Consider the following 14,591-nt stretch of genomic DNA (forward strand, 5'->3'; position numbering starts at 1 on the left):
CTGATCTGGTATTTTTTTATAAATGCTCTCAATGAATAATGAAACAGAAGTGGTAATTTTATCCTTTCATCCAGAAGTGAAAATTGCAGAAAAAAATTCCCTTTATTTAAACTATGAAATTTATGTAGGGGACTTAATGTTCATTTTCTTTCTAAAGGGTGGTGACAATTTAAATGTTTTAACGGAGTCAAAGGAAATATTTTGTATTTTTCATCAAAATTTTCTGGTCTTACCTGTTCGTCCGTTTGTTGGTCCGTTCGTTTGTCTGTCTGTTCGTTTGTTTCTCTGTCACACTTCGGGTTAAAAGTTACTCTGGTATTAGATGCAACTTTTTAATTTTAAATTTTAACAGGATGTGGCTATGTATTAACTAAACGGTGGCTAATCTTTGGCAAGCGTTTTACTGCTGGTCAAATGAAGACCAAGGGATGACCATATTTCTATACCCCAGTCAACCCTTGGGGAAGGGACCTATTTTTGTTCTTATTTGTGAAAATAAGTACACATATTTAAAGCTGTTTAGCAGGAATATGCTTCTTACATGTGCTTGTTGCTTTTAAGCAATTAATCATATCTGTGATCCTGCTAACAGATATAATCATTCTGTAGAAGTAAACATTGACCTTGACCTAACACTGCATATCTTTGACCTTATAACCATTCTTACAAATAGTTTGATCTTAACTCTATAGTAGACCTCTACCCTATAAAGGAGTAATGACCATTCTTTTCTTGTCAATGTTGACCTGAACTTTTAACCTCTAACTTATGACCAAACTTTAAACGAAAATGTTGACCTGAAATGATTGGATATCTATACTGATTGACCTTGACCTGACTGATAATTATGGTGATCCATTTTGACAGTTTAACATGTGTTGGATAAAAAGAACAGTCACTTACAAAAAGACAGACACACACTCTTTATAAATTTCCAAGTAAAGTAAATTAAACATTGAAAACTTTCATTTAAATTACAACAAAATATTTTCTTAAAACCTTTAATGATTAAATAGCCAAAATTATAAAAAAAATTCTTTTGAAGTTTGAAGAAATTGTGTTTCTTAGCAAAGAATGAAAATCTTTCAAAAATAAACAGAATGACCATAAATCAAAACAAAAAGTTCAAGTTTCAAAAATTAACTTTTCCAAACATTTTTTTTAAACTTAAACAAAAATTTATACTTTTCCAAACTTTTTTTTTAAACTAAAGCAAAAATTTATACTTTTCCAATTTTCCCTTTTTTAAGAAAATATACAAAATGTATATGTATTTACCAAAAATTAACCAAAAAATTAGACAGCTGAGACAGTTTGGTATGAAGTAACAAGGCAGCCTAGCACTCTAGCCACCTGTCTCCACCCAACAAACCTCCCAGCTGCCTCAGGGACAGGAGCAACCTCAACCACTGGAGCAGGGATTACCTCCCAGTCCAAAGGAACACCTACATCATTACCTATAACAACATACGTTGTAACTGGAGTGGCTGGAACCTCAACCTCTTCAGGACCATACCAGACAGTCTCTTCAGCATGGTTGGTTGTTGCATCCTCATCCACTACCTCCTCGAACAAAACAGTCTCCTCCTCTGTTGGCAGGAAAGACACTGTCTCCTCCAGGAACCAGTCGGCTGGTTCCTCCACCGTTGTGTCCATACCACACAGCAGAGACAGCTCGATGACCTCTTCGTCCTCCAGAACCGAGAGCTCCTCGCCAGCTATCTCAACCTCAACCATATCATCCTCGTCATCAGCAATTTGCATAGCTGCTTCAGGAACCATGACGGAGAATAATCGTGCCCGAGGTAAAATAACTGCTTCGAAATGTTCAGGTTGATCATTTCTTGGCAGCTCAGGAGACGCAACTGGGAGAAGTACTGGTTCTGGCTCCAACCCTAAAAGACGACGAGAGCATCGTGGTGCCTCTAGTCGTGGAGCCACATATCCGTATGGCATACCAACTCGTTGGAGACGCCTGTTCATCTGGTTGTCCACGTAGGTCCTCACACTGAAATATAATATATTGAATATAATACATATTCTACTTTCCCACTTTTTTTAACATAACAATCACATGTCAAATTGATTATGAAACAAGGTCATTGAGATACTGTAAATTCAGAAATTATTGCATCTATTTATAATTGTGATTTTTTTAGAAAGTACCAAATTATTCATTTAAAAAAAAATCACAAATTCTGAATTTACAGTGACAAAGAAAATGAATAGAAATTGTTCACTCAGAAAATAAGAATTCATAGTTCAAGGCGCAAGTAAGGAATAGGCCTTTTTCAAATTTTCATGCATGTTTTTTAAAGCATTTAAAAAACAGGCAAAAAAAGCGTACACCAAAGCGTCTTGATTGGTTAAGAGTCCTAAACAATTGAAATTCAACCGTTGATGTGACGTTATTTTTACTTTGGTGTAAAGCAATTAGATTACCCATAGTTCTTTAGATTCTTAAAAGGCGAATTAAAAACAGAGCCAAGAGTTCCACATACTAAATATCAGAGTCAGAAAGGTAAATTCGATGTTTTGTCAATATACGAGTTATATTGTCTTCTATCTAATATTAACAAGTTTTCATTCAAGTTTGTGGCAAGTCACAATTTGTCTTACTTGTGATGTCATGAATACACTTGAACCACATGTGGAGCAGGATCTGCTTACCCTCCCGAGCACCTTAGATCACCCCTAGTTTTTGGTGGGGTTTGTGTTGCTTATTCTTTGGTTTTCTATGTTGTGTCATGTGTACTATTGTTTGTCTGTTTGTCTTTTTCATTTTTAGCCATGGCGTTGTCAGTTTATTTTCGATTTATGAGTTTGACTGTCTCTCTGGTATCTTTCTTCCCTTTTTTGTACATAAATTTTCACAAAATTGGTATATTTCATTAATCTGGTAATTGATTTAGCTATAATTATGAACCATCAAGTGTGATATGATATTTATCCACTAGAGGCAGTTAAATTATCAATTTAAAATGCGAGGCTCGCCCCAGCGTTTTTAATATTAAAAATTTAACTGTCAAGAGTTGATAAATATCGTATAACACAAGATTTAGTGGTGGAATCAGTTTCTCTAGGGATTTTTATGCTATAATGGAAGAAAACTTAATTATTCCTTTTCCTGCATTGATCTGTAAAAGATGTGATCTTTCTATACAACATCATTAGACGCCTTTTTTAATAAAGTCACAATAAGAAATTCAGAGGAAAGCAAGAAAATGTGACGTCATAATCGAAATTTGACCAATGAATAGCTGAGATCAAATGAACCACATGTTGATTAAATAAAAATAATCAACAGATTAGGAAAACGATAAATCAGCTTAGAATTAGAGAAATATAAATATATACATGTGCTTCATTATGACAATATATTGTAGTTTAAAATTTTAGCCATTTTGAAATGGCATCAAACATCCTGCTTTCCCTGTCTGTACCCAAAATGAAAATTATAACCTCATATAAGTGATTTAGTGTTCCATTGTTTTATAGGCTATATAAGTTGTCATAATAAATTAATTTGGTGCAAGTGAAAAGATCACCTTAAAGGTTTAAATTTCAGTTTATAAGGCATATTCTGAACTGTGACAATTATTTATGAACATTTCTGCAAATAGTCTTTCACAAGACAGCTGAGGAGTATATTTTTTTGTTTTTGTATTTTTTTGCATATTTATGTTTTTTTGCAAACGCAATTATTCATTTCTATTTTAGTACACAGCTGTATCCTGTATTTGTTTGGAAAGAATATTCATGTTAATTCTATTTCCAGTTTTGCCCACTGGCCAGAATATTTCTTTCTCAAATACTTCCAACCCACACTGCACCTTAAAAAATCTGTAATCCTGTGATTGTCATTGTTTTTAATTCATAATGTTACTGTCTTAATCAGGCTATTCAACAAAAGTGTTTCATATTTTGTCATCTTGGACTTTCAGATATAACACTTCAGCATAGGATTTTGTTGTTTTTTGAAGGTTATATGTAAAAAAAGAGATCTCCTATTAATAGTCCAGCTATCTTTATTCTAAGGTGTTAATATTTGTATTAATGGTAATCATACCATTTATATCTAGATAATATAAAGAATGGCTGGAAAAACATTCAAGAACCATTCTTTAACATTTCCAATTCTGATCATGGTGACCATGTTCATGAGGCAAACATTTTAAAGGGGAACCATACCCGTAGCCAGGGGTTCAAATTGTGACTGTTAAAGTCGAGTTCATGAGTCCAACAACCCCCCCCCCCTTGAAAATTCCTGGCTATGGGCCTGGGAACCACAATAAAAAACACCATATTTTATCCATACAATTACTCATCAGAGGCACTCAAATCAAAACATTTAAGAACCAAACAAGGAAGTTTAACTGCTAACTTTAAAATACTAATATGTTAATGTAGCTGTGGATTTATTTATTTTAGTGGGTATTAATTTTCATGTATTAAGGAAAACTTGCTTTTTTCATGGATATTTGATTTCGTGGTTTTGCCAGTCTTTTAATGCAAACCCTATAGAAAATTTGTATTTTGTTGAACATTTGAATTTGTGGTACAATGGTAAATGCTACAAAACCACAAAAACTTGTATCCAACGAATAATAATGAATCCACAGTATACAGAATATTTGCTTATAATTGACAGAAAAAAAAGGGGAGTCTCTGACTGTACATTAAATTTTGAAATTTTGAAAGTTTAATGATAATAATTTGACCATCTAAAACTTGAAATAAAGGTTTTAACTGTCAAAAAATTAAGTGTCGTTTTTCAGAAAAATCTTTTTAAAATCAAGGGGAGATGATTGTATCAAAAATTACAGGACAAATTGAATAGTAAGTAAGGCATGTGACCCCTATCGTCTTTTTATTTGTTATTTTTCTGTGCAATTTATAAAATGAATTACTCTCATTGAATCATTACCAATTCTATTGTTTAATGTTTCCTCTATAAGGGAATGAAATGCTTCTCTGAGAACAACTAGGTACAGCTGCAGAGGTCCAACCCTGAACCCTGAATAAATGTAGTCAAAGAACTTGAAATCGTTTATAAAAATTATATTCAATTAAAGATTTTTGCTGTTGTGTAATACACTGTGCTGTGCTCAATACTTATTAAATCTGTTGTCAGACTCAACAATTAAAGTTAAATTTGATCTCAATATCAATAAAAAGAAATTTATAAAAATCAAGAGAGCTTACATCAATAGATATAAATAATTCACTTAAGTTTCATAAGAATTGCTGAAAGCATTGGAGTTTTTTTCTGGAAAACTGGAAAATACCCCTTTTTTATGAATAAAACCCTGCAACTCAGAAACTTAAAATCTAACATTTATAAAAATCAGAAGGGAACTCACGTTAACAGATATAAACAATTCACCACAATCTCTTGCAAAGTTGGTGAAAGCATTCTTGAGTTATTGTATGAAAACTAGAAAATCTCCCTTTTTTAAGGTGGTATGGATGTCTTCCTCCATCTTGGATTGTAAAAAACAGAGAATCAAAGGTCCAGATTTTCCATCAAGTTAGCAAAATTTGATGCAGGAATACAGATGTTTAATGTACATTTTCATTTAAAAGTACCAATTTATAAGAACATAACTTCTAAATATTGATATTTTTGCAAATGTTAATTAATTTTGGTTGTTTTTTTTATTTTTTTTAAATTGGCATTTTAAGGGGAGGTAACTCTAAAAAAGTGCATTTTCTGAAGGATTCTGTATGGAATTTTCCTATTTTGTATTTTAGCCGGAAAAAACGTACGGTGACCCTATCTTTTCTTTTGATATTCTCAAAGCAGTGTCTGAAAGCTATCTTTTCCTGAAGTATTTAACAATTCTATCATATTGTTTAGTTTCTAATCACAAAATGGTGTTTTTTCCTGTATAATCCATACAAAATGTGTCATTTTTTCCCGTCCTGTAGCTTGAGAAAATGCGCGGTGACCTATCATTTTTATTATATTTTTCAACATGTATCAACAGATACAACGTTTTGGTAAAGTATGAACAAATTTTAATCATTTTTATTTTAGACTCCCATACCACCTAAGTTGTAAAACCCTATAACTCTTAAACATATAATCTAAAATGTATAAAAATATATAATATCATGTCAATACGAGTTTTATGCAAATAAAGTTTTTGAGTTAATGTCGAACATGTTGATGAAGGATGGACAGACGGACGGACAATGGTATACAATAATACGTCCTGTAAATAGGCTTATAAAAATTAAGTGTCCCCTATATAAAAAAAAAATAGTTGATTTTTTTAATTTCAATTAATGTATCTTGGGGAACGGGTCAATCTTCAGCGTATCAATAAAACAAAATATATAAAGGGTGAACAACAATGTAACAGCAACCCTAAAAAAAAAATAACTTAACGTGACTGGAGGCGATCAACAGTTGTTGATTTCAAAACAGATCTTTACTTTACATGTTATTTTTGGCATGTCTGTTGATCCCCATGTCTGCTTATACATGTACAATAACATTTGAACACAAAACTTCTACATTAGAATGCCTCAGTAAAGTCCCCTTAAGCTTGTACCCAACACCTTGACTAAAATTAATTTGGCGTGTTTAATTTTCATAAAATTTTGACACAATATTAACTTTGACCCTTTGAAAAAAATATAAATAGAGCTGCCCTATAAGCATGCTCCTGATACGCCCATAGCATACGTCAATTGATATATTAACAATTCACCAAATTTTCAGAAAAGTTGATGGAATCGTTTTTGAGTGTTTGTCTGAAAACTAGAAAATAATCCCAGATTTAAGAATAAAACTTCATAACATGGAAATGAAAAATCTGAAATTTATAAAAATCGAAAGGGAGCTTAAGTCAATAGATATAAACAATTCAACATTTTACAGAGTTATCTCCCTGTAGTGTTGGGTATCACCATTATGTCAGATATTTACTCAGTCTCTCTCCAGGTCCCAAGTTTATCATCCTATCATATAATGATAAAGGGGCAAATTGTTGCTGTGTTTTTTATTCAATTATCTTAATATGGGCAGTTTTGCATTAAAAAAACTACCTTTGTTTATAAAATGAACACGAACACATGGTTATCAACTTCCTAAACCAACAATGATTGAATGAAATAAAGAACAAATGATAAAGTAAATATATTTATTCATAACAAAATATGCCACATTAACAATTTATCAAGTCACTGCAAGCACTTGACAATCTGTCTCCAGAAAAAAAATCCAGATATTTTTTTTTCACGCTCGTCCTGAAAACAGAAAAAAATATATACATAAAGCGCACCTAAGTATAACACGCAGGGACAAAGACAGAGAAAAAAACCTGCAGCTTATTTAACGATTTTAACGGTACTTATAAATCTTGAACTTGATCAATGCTAGATTTATTGGGCATACATTTTCTGATAGGTAAAATGTACAAAACATTTCATCTGTATCCTGACCTGGATAAAGAGTCTTTGGTTACTCATTATATTGGCCAGTTTGAAAGAAAACAAGACTTATAATAATAACATCAATATATGGATACGTCATAAATAAATAAGACTATTCTCTGCCCCTCTAGTATATATCTATTTGCAACTTAGAAAATATTTTAGTCAGGGTATTTTTTGGAGACAAAATTTATTCATTTTCATCAATCAATCTTCTTAGTTGGTGGATAGTGGGAAACAATGAAACAAGAGACAGCATCCACTGCAGAGATCAAACCCTGAACAGTGGAGCAAATGTATAAACAACATTTAAGCTTAAAACAGCTCTCAATTTGAATTGTGATTAAATATTTGATACAGCATGGGTTTTTTCGTGGTCTGTCATCAACATTTGAGATTTAAAATTCCAAGTTATGGTACACAATTTTTTTAATCTTTCAAGAACCATAACTCCAGATCAATATAAGTGAAAATCATGAATATCAAAGTTGACCATCATTTTGTCATCAGTAACAACATATCAAAATTTAATAAGCATTGGTTGAATGGTTCATGAGTACATGCAGACACAACTGGAAACACAATTTTTTTAATATTTCAAGAACTGCAACTCCTGATCGATAAAAGCAAAAATCCTCATTATACTACTTGACCTCCATTTTGTCATCAGTAACACCATATATAAATTTGAAAAGCTTTGCTTGAACGGTGTTAATGAGTAAATGCATGACACGATTGGAAACACATTTTTCAATCTTTCAAGAACCATAACTCCTAAAACAGGAAAAGTCAAAATCATCATTATTGAACTTGACCTCAATTTGGTTGTCAGTAACAACATATTCAAATAATAAAAGCTTTGGTTGAACAGTTCATGAGTAAGTACACGGACAACATTTGGCGGCTGCCCGCCTGACCAACCCCCATACATCCCCAAATCAATAACCAACATTAGTCGAAAATCCAGTTAAAACCTTTTTAAAATAAAACCCTGTGCTTTGCCTGTGATGTTGTAAAATGTTTCTCTTGTTTAATGTTAAAATTTAATCTTAAATCTTAATGAACTATAAACAAAGTCTTAAAGATAGGACCACAGTTGGATTATATAGGATTTCTACATCTATCTTCCACAACAAAATGTTAAAGACTCAACAAAAATTACAGAAATAATGTTCCTTATAAATGTTCTCCAAATCATGCATGCAGTATCGTAGGCATCTGTCAACATTTTATAAAATTCTATGAAGGATATTGATGTCTAATTAATGTTAATCAAAGATTTTAAATGTAAACTACAAATAAATGAAGAATTTGTCCATGAGACTTAGATGATATAACATTATAAAGGGACACAACTCAAGAATGGTAAAATTTGTTAGAACCCCTCCTTTTTTTGGGACGATCAATGCATTTGAATGGGAGCATATAGTTGGAACCCCCCCCCCCCCTCCCCCCTGCTTATACTCATAAACAAGCTTCTGTCCAAGTTTGGTACAAATCTAGGATAGTTTAAGAAAGTTTTTTTAATGTTAAAGTCATATGAAACGAGAGACAAGATGAAAAACAATATTATTCCAATTCGGGAACCAATGCATATACATGATAAACTTAGTCTTTTGTGCACGATTTTATCATTTTTTAGCGCATAAATTTTGTACAATCGTCAATTTTTTTCCGTTCAGTCAGTGTTGTTGTGAAAATGTGGCAGGTAATTAAAGTTCGTGTTGTGAAGCCACAGTTTCACGATTGACACCCGTTTGTCAACAATCAACAAAAAAGCATGGGTATTGAGCACATGTTTAACATGTACAATCATATTATAGCTTATTTCAGTCACAGATCCATGCTTATTGCGATCACTAGATTTTTACGAGCAGGTTCAAGCTAAGGTCACTTTGCATATGGAAAATATTTCCGGCGAATGGCAAGCTATTAAAACTAGAGGCTCTCAGGAGACTATGTCGTTCAGCTGATTCTACTTGGGATTTTGAAATAATATGGAAAAATGGAAAAATTGTAACAGAAACTAATGATGTTTGAGGCCAAATTTGGTTTAATATTGCTTAGTTTGCATTCATACCATTCAGACATTTGTATGTTTTTTTCATAGGGTCCTATGTTTAATTAAGTCCCCTGCTGGCGGCCATCTTGGATAATGGATCGGCTACAAAGTAACAAAACTTGGTCAACATCTCATAAAGAACATTCATGTCATGTTTGGTTTCATTCCATTCAGTAGTTCTCTAAAAGAAGATATTTGTATGTATTTCCCATGGGGTCCTATGTTAAACTAAGTCCCCCGCTGGAGGCCATCTTGGATGATGGATCGGCTACAAAAGTAACAACACATGGTTAGCCCCTCATAAGGAACATTCATGCCCATATTTGGTGCCATTCCATTGAGCGGTTATCTAGAAGAAGTTCAAAATGTGAAAAGTTGACGATGACGATGGACCAGACGACAGATGCCAAGTGATGAGAAAAGCTCACTTGGCCCTTCGGACAAGAGTCCTAAGTTGACTAAATGCAGAAATGATGCTCAATAGCTAATAGATACATTTAAAATACAACTGGCATATATTAGGATCATAATGGTGCTACATGTATGTGGAAAATGTTTTATCAGTTTTCATGAGCTAAACTAGCAGCCATTTATCCATACAATGGCTTCCAGTTTGATGATTGTAAAAATTAGCTGGCATAATGGGGAGATAATTTTGATGAAGTCGAATACTGACTGTCCATTTTTGTACTTACATATTCCTTTTTAGAAGACAAAAGTTGTCACAATTTTATGCAGTTCTTTCTGAGCTTTTTATATACATGTACATGTACTATATTTACATGGGTCATGAAGTTAGCCAATTTTGGAAACTAATTATTGACTTTAATAAGTCAATATTTCCATGTCATTCAAACTTTTATATTGATTCACAAGAAGTCATCAAAGAAAATGTTTGATAGTGAAAACATGTTAAAACTTTTTTTCTCTCACTCAACACTGTTGGACATATTAATCATAAATGCTTTTTTGGGTGGGGCTGGGTGAATTTGTCAGAAGTTCAGAAGTCTTAACAATGGTAAAAAAGATTTGTAAATTTTGAGGTGGATTTTTTCATGAACGCCCAATCATGTACATATTTTAAAAACATCCAAGAGTGTCTAAAGTGTGGAAAGGGATTAATATAAGTTGCAACAACTTGTTTCCCAATCAAATGTAAGTATATGTTTAAACTAAACTAAGAAAAGAGCACTTTTTAAAATAACACAAAAAAAAGAACATTAGATAACTTAATCCAAAATAAAAAAATTTGTTCACTTTGAGTCTAGGTCCCATGATAATCTTGACTGGATTTGATTTCTAACAACTGTTATACATATGTAACCAACACTTTTTAATTTAGGTGAAACTGAGATGAAAAAAGAAATGAATTCATGTAAACTTTCTTATACAGGGGTATATGTCTTGGCAATTATCAATATGCAGTGCCCACACTTTTTTTTATGTTTATGAATCTTATATATGTTTTATAAACTTTAACTGTAGACTGTATGTAATGTTAACTTGAAGAAAAACTAAGTCTATTTATAAGTAAAATACAAATAAACAGGTACAAAATTTTAACAAACTTTCCTTCTAGATACTAGCTTTTGATCATAAACAAGCTTCTGTTCAAGTTTGGTACAAATCCAAAATAGTATAAGAAAGTTATTAAAATTTTAATCACGTTAACCACAGTGAATGTGTTGTTTCCTGGCATAAAATTTAAGTCCATTTATAAATAAAATACGGAAAAAAAGGATTTTATTTTTACAAAATTTACATCTGCATACTATCTTATGATCATAAACAAGCTTCTGTCCAAGTTTGGTAGAAATCCAGTATAGTTTATAAAAACTATTAAAGTTTTAAAACATTTAAACACAGAAATTAAACTGAGAATGAACATGGGTGCAAAATACCAATATAAGATTTGTGTGTTTCTGTAGGGAGTTTATTTTGCACCCTTGAACTATGTATCAAGAGACCTTACATACAATGTAGCACTCATTTCAGCTTTTTCACAAGAATGTGCAATAATCTACTGGTCAGTACCACTTTTTGCTTGTTTACTAATTCATTGAGGTTACATTTTTCTATGAAAAGAGATTGTAAAATAATATAACTTACCGTGGAGCAACTGGAGGTAGGCCGTTTCCTAAAACTACTACTAAGTCGTTTACTGCGTTCATGGCCATGTCTTTATGTTATTCGCTATGTATTCTCTATATGTGGGCTGAAAACAAAAATTGAAACCAATGGTGAAAATTTGTTCATGAAAAAATACAATGTAAAAAATATATGAAACAATCCTTAAATCTAACCACTTATTGTTAAGTTTTTACTTGTTTATAACACGCACCCTTAAAAAGTTGATAAAAATATGAATTTTCTCAACCCAAAAAAGATAATTAATTGATCAACCCAACCAAAATAAAGATAGATTTTAAAAAAAATGTGACAAAAAAAAGGGCAAAACTGAAAAGAAACAAAAAATTATTTAAATTCAAGGATTGCTTCTAAAGACATGACCACCTGACCACTGCATTCAACCAATTCTATGGCAGTTCATCCTGTTTTGTATAAACCCAACACCACTGTAACTGAAGGAGAAGAGGAATTCTCTTTACACAAAAAAAAATGTAATTTTCTCAAAAAAAAAGAAACCAATAAAAATACGTATTCAAATAATTCTATTGACCAAAGTCTACATATCTACTGAAATAACTGTTAAATAAAATTTTAAAACTATTTAATTACCAATTTAATGACCATAAATTAGAAAATTACTAATTCATCGTTTTTGTAAACAATTGCAGATTGTTATAAATATTAAAATTTGGTGAACGTACAAATTTCAAAATTATCAATTTTTACTATTTCTATTTTTTAATTTTAAGCACAAAATAAAGAATTTAAATGAAAAATTATCCCAAATTATTTATATTTATTCTAAGAAATTTTTGAATAAGATATTCCTCCTCCTAAAACTGATGCATTATTTCTTTGATGAACATGTAGTCCAAGGACAGACAACACTATATAAAAAGTACATCAGAGCTAAGTTATTCAATATAATTACATTAGATGTATGTTTCATTATAATACTTTATTATGATTGGCTAACTGCATATCACGTGTTATTCCTTAAGCAATAGCATACCTCAATAAAACTTTTCATTCATGTGGTCCCACAATAAAGTGCATAGGTGAATTAAGTAAAACAATTATAAAATTCTTGAGTATTGAATGCTTCTTTTTGTAACTTCATAGGGTTGTAAAAGCGTTGAACATGCGCACATTTTTAGAATGAAGCATGTATGAAGCGTGGAAACAAAATGTACTTCGGTCAAAGCTTCAACACCCCTATGAAGTTACAAAAAGAAGCCTTCAATTCTTAAATATTGTAGCTTGTCAGTAATCTCCAAACTTTCTACAACAGCTTGAAACATCTCCAGCCAGTATAAATATTCATTTATACTACAAATGATTATAAACACAGCAAAAATTAGATGTATTTAACACTGTAAAATAGAAGTGTTTTGCTTGTATGTATATTACATTTAACTGTGTTTTAAAGAGGTTTGTTTTGCATAGATTTAAGTTTGTTATGTATTGATTTAATATTTCTGTGAATTTGCCATTATTTTGTCTGACATCTTCGACTTGTGGTCAGTGATTTTGCATACAATTTGTCAAGTCTCTCTTTGGCTAGTGGTCAGTGACTTTGCATATAATTTGTCAAGTCTCTCTTTGGCTAGTGGTTGGTGATTTTGACATTATTTTGTCCGTCCCTCTTCGACTTGTTGAGTTTTAATTCTCCCTTTATCTTCAACCTAATTTGTTTTACGATCATGACAGTTATCTCATATATATCTCTCAACAATTATATATATATATATATGTATATTTCATTTTTTTTAAGGAATTCTTTGTACAAAATCTGAATATGCTCAATATTTGATCAGTCCTAAAGAAAAACTTGTCAAATAATATATTTTAATCATTGCTGAGGGTTGTGAAGCCAGAAATTATAGAAAAATATTTATCTCCAAATTGCATTTTTCAATCTTTAATTGCACATAACAAATTAAAAGTAAACTAACTGTTCATTAAAATTTGAAAATTAATAAAAAAAAATTGCATAAAAATAAGTTTCACAACTCTCAATGAAATTTTAAATACCACGGAGGAGGGAAACAAAAAGACAGGTCTTCAGCAACATAAATATGAAAACTAAGTGTTGCTCGAGATAAAAATTTAGCAAATTTGTGCCAAATTGGTACATGCATCAAAATATAAGGACTGCATATTTTGCTTTTCCTTGTTATTTTTGTGTTTTTCCATTATTGATTTTCATACAAAATAAAACCTCCTCTGTCTGGTATTTAAAACAATATAGAGCTAAACTCATGAAATGGATCAAGTTGTCAGCAGTTCAAAATCATGAAGATGTCCACATCTCTGTAGTTTCATCTTTTAACAAAACATGTACACATCAACCATATTCTTGTTCATTTTGGCATCTACATCAGTTTTACGAAATCGCAAACATAAAATTAAACAACAAAAGATAAACATGTTAACACTTCAATTACCTATTTTAATTTGCAAAGATTTCCGGGCGCGAAATCTCTTTTATACCACGAGATCACATGACCAAAAAAATTGAGTTTTGGACCGTAAAGTGTATACTTCACAATATATATATATACACAATTAACAGAGTTAGAATTCGGAATCCCCTAAAAAAAATCAACAAACAATCATGATAAATAAAAATAATAATCAAAATGTTAATTTAACCTGTTTGTGGATAAAAAAAGAATGGGTTGCCTGAATCGCCAATGACCTTGAACTTTATTTGAAAACTCAGAAACTGCATACTCCGATTTTCTAGTTCCCTGCTTTAAAAGGATCGGAGTAACCATAAGAAATTAACTGACTCATATTTCTTATTTCTTTTTTGAAATGCTTGAAAGATGCAAGAACGATAATCATAATCTAATCAGTATAGTAAAGAACAGAACATCAGGAAGACCCCCCCCCCCCAAAAAAAAACACAAAAAAAACACAACAAAAAACAACAAAAAAGTAAGATCTTTCT

General features: G+C 31.4%; 1 protein-coding gene across 1 annotated transcript; it reads right to left on the minus strand.

The window, feature by feature from the left end:
- Window positions 1–1,279: 1,279 nt before the first annotated feature.
- Window positions 1,280–11,720, minus strand: LOC143057656 (uncharacterized). Its single transcript, XM_076231015.1, has 2 exons — window positions 11,615–11,720; window positions 1,280–2,008 (listed from the first exon to the last, which is right to left on the minus strand). Exons 1-2 carry the CDS (start codon window positions 11,680–11,682, stop codon window positions 1,297–1,299), a joined length of 780 nt encoding a protein of 259 aa, XP_076087130.1. The 5' UTR covers window positions 11,683–11,720; the 3' UTR covers window positions 1,280–1,296.
- Window positions 11,721–14,591: the final 2,871 nt, after the last annotated feature.

This window comes from Mytilus galloprovincialis, chromosome 13, assembly GCF_965363235.1.
Source record: "Mytilus galloprovincialis chromosome 13, xbMytGall1.hap1.1, whole genome shotgun sequence".
In the NCBI taxonomy this organism is placed as follows: Eukaryota; Metazoa; Mollusca; class Bivalvia; order Mytilida; family Mytilidae; genus Mytilus; species Mytilus galloprovincialis.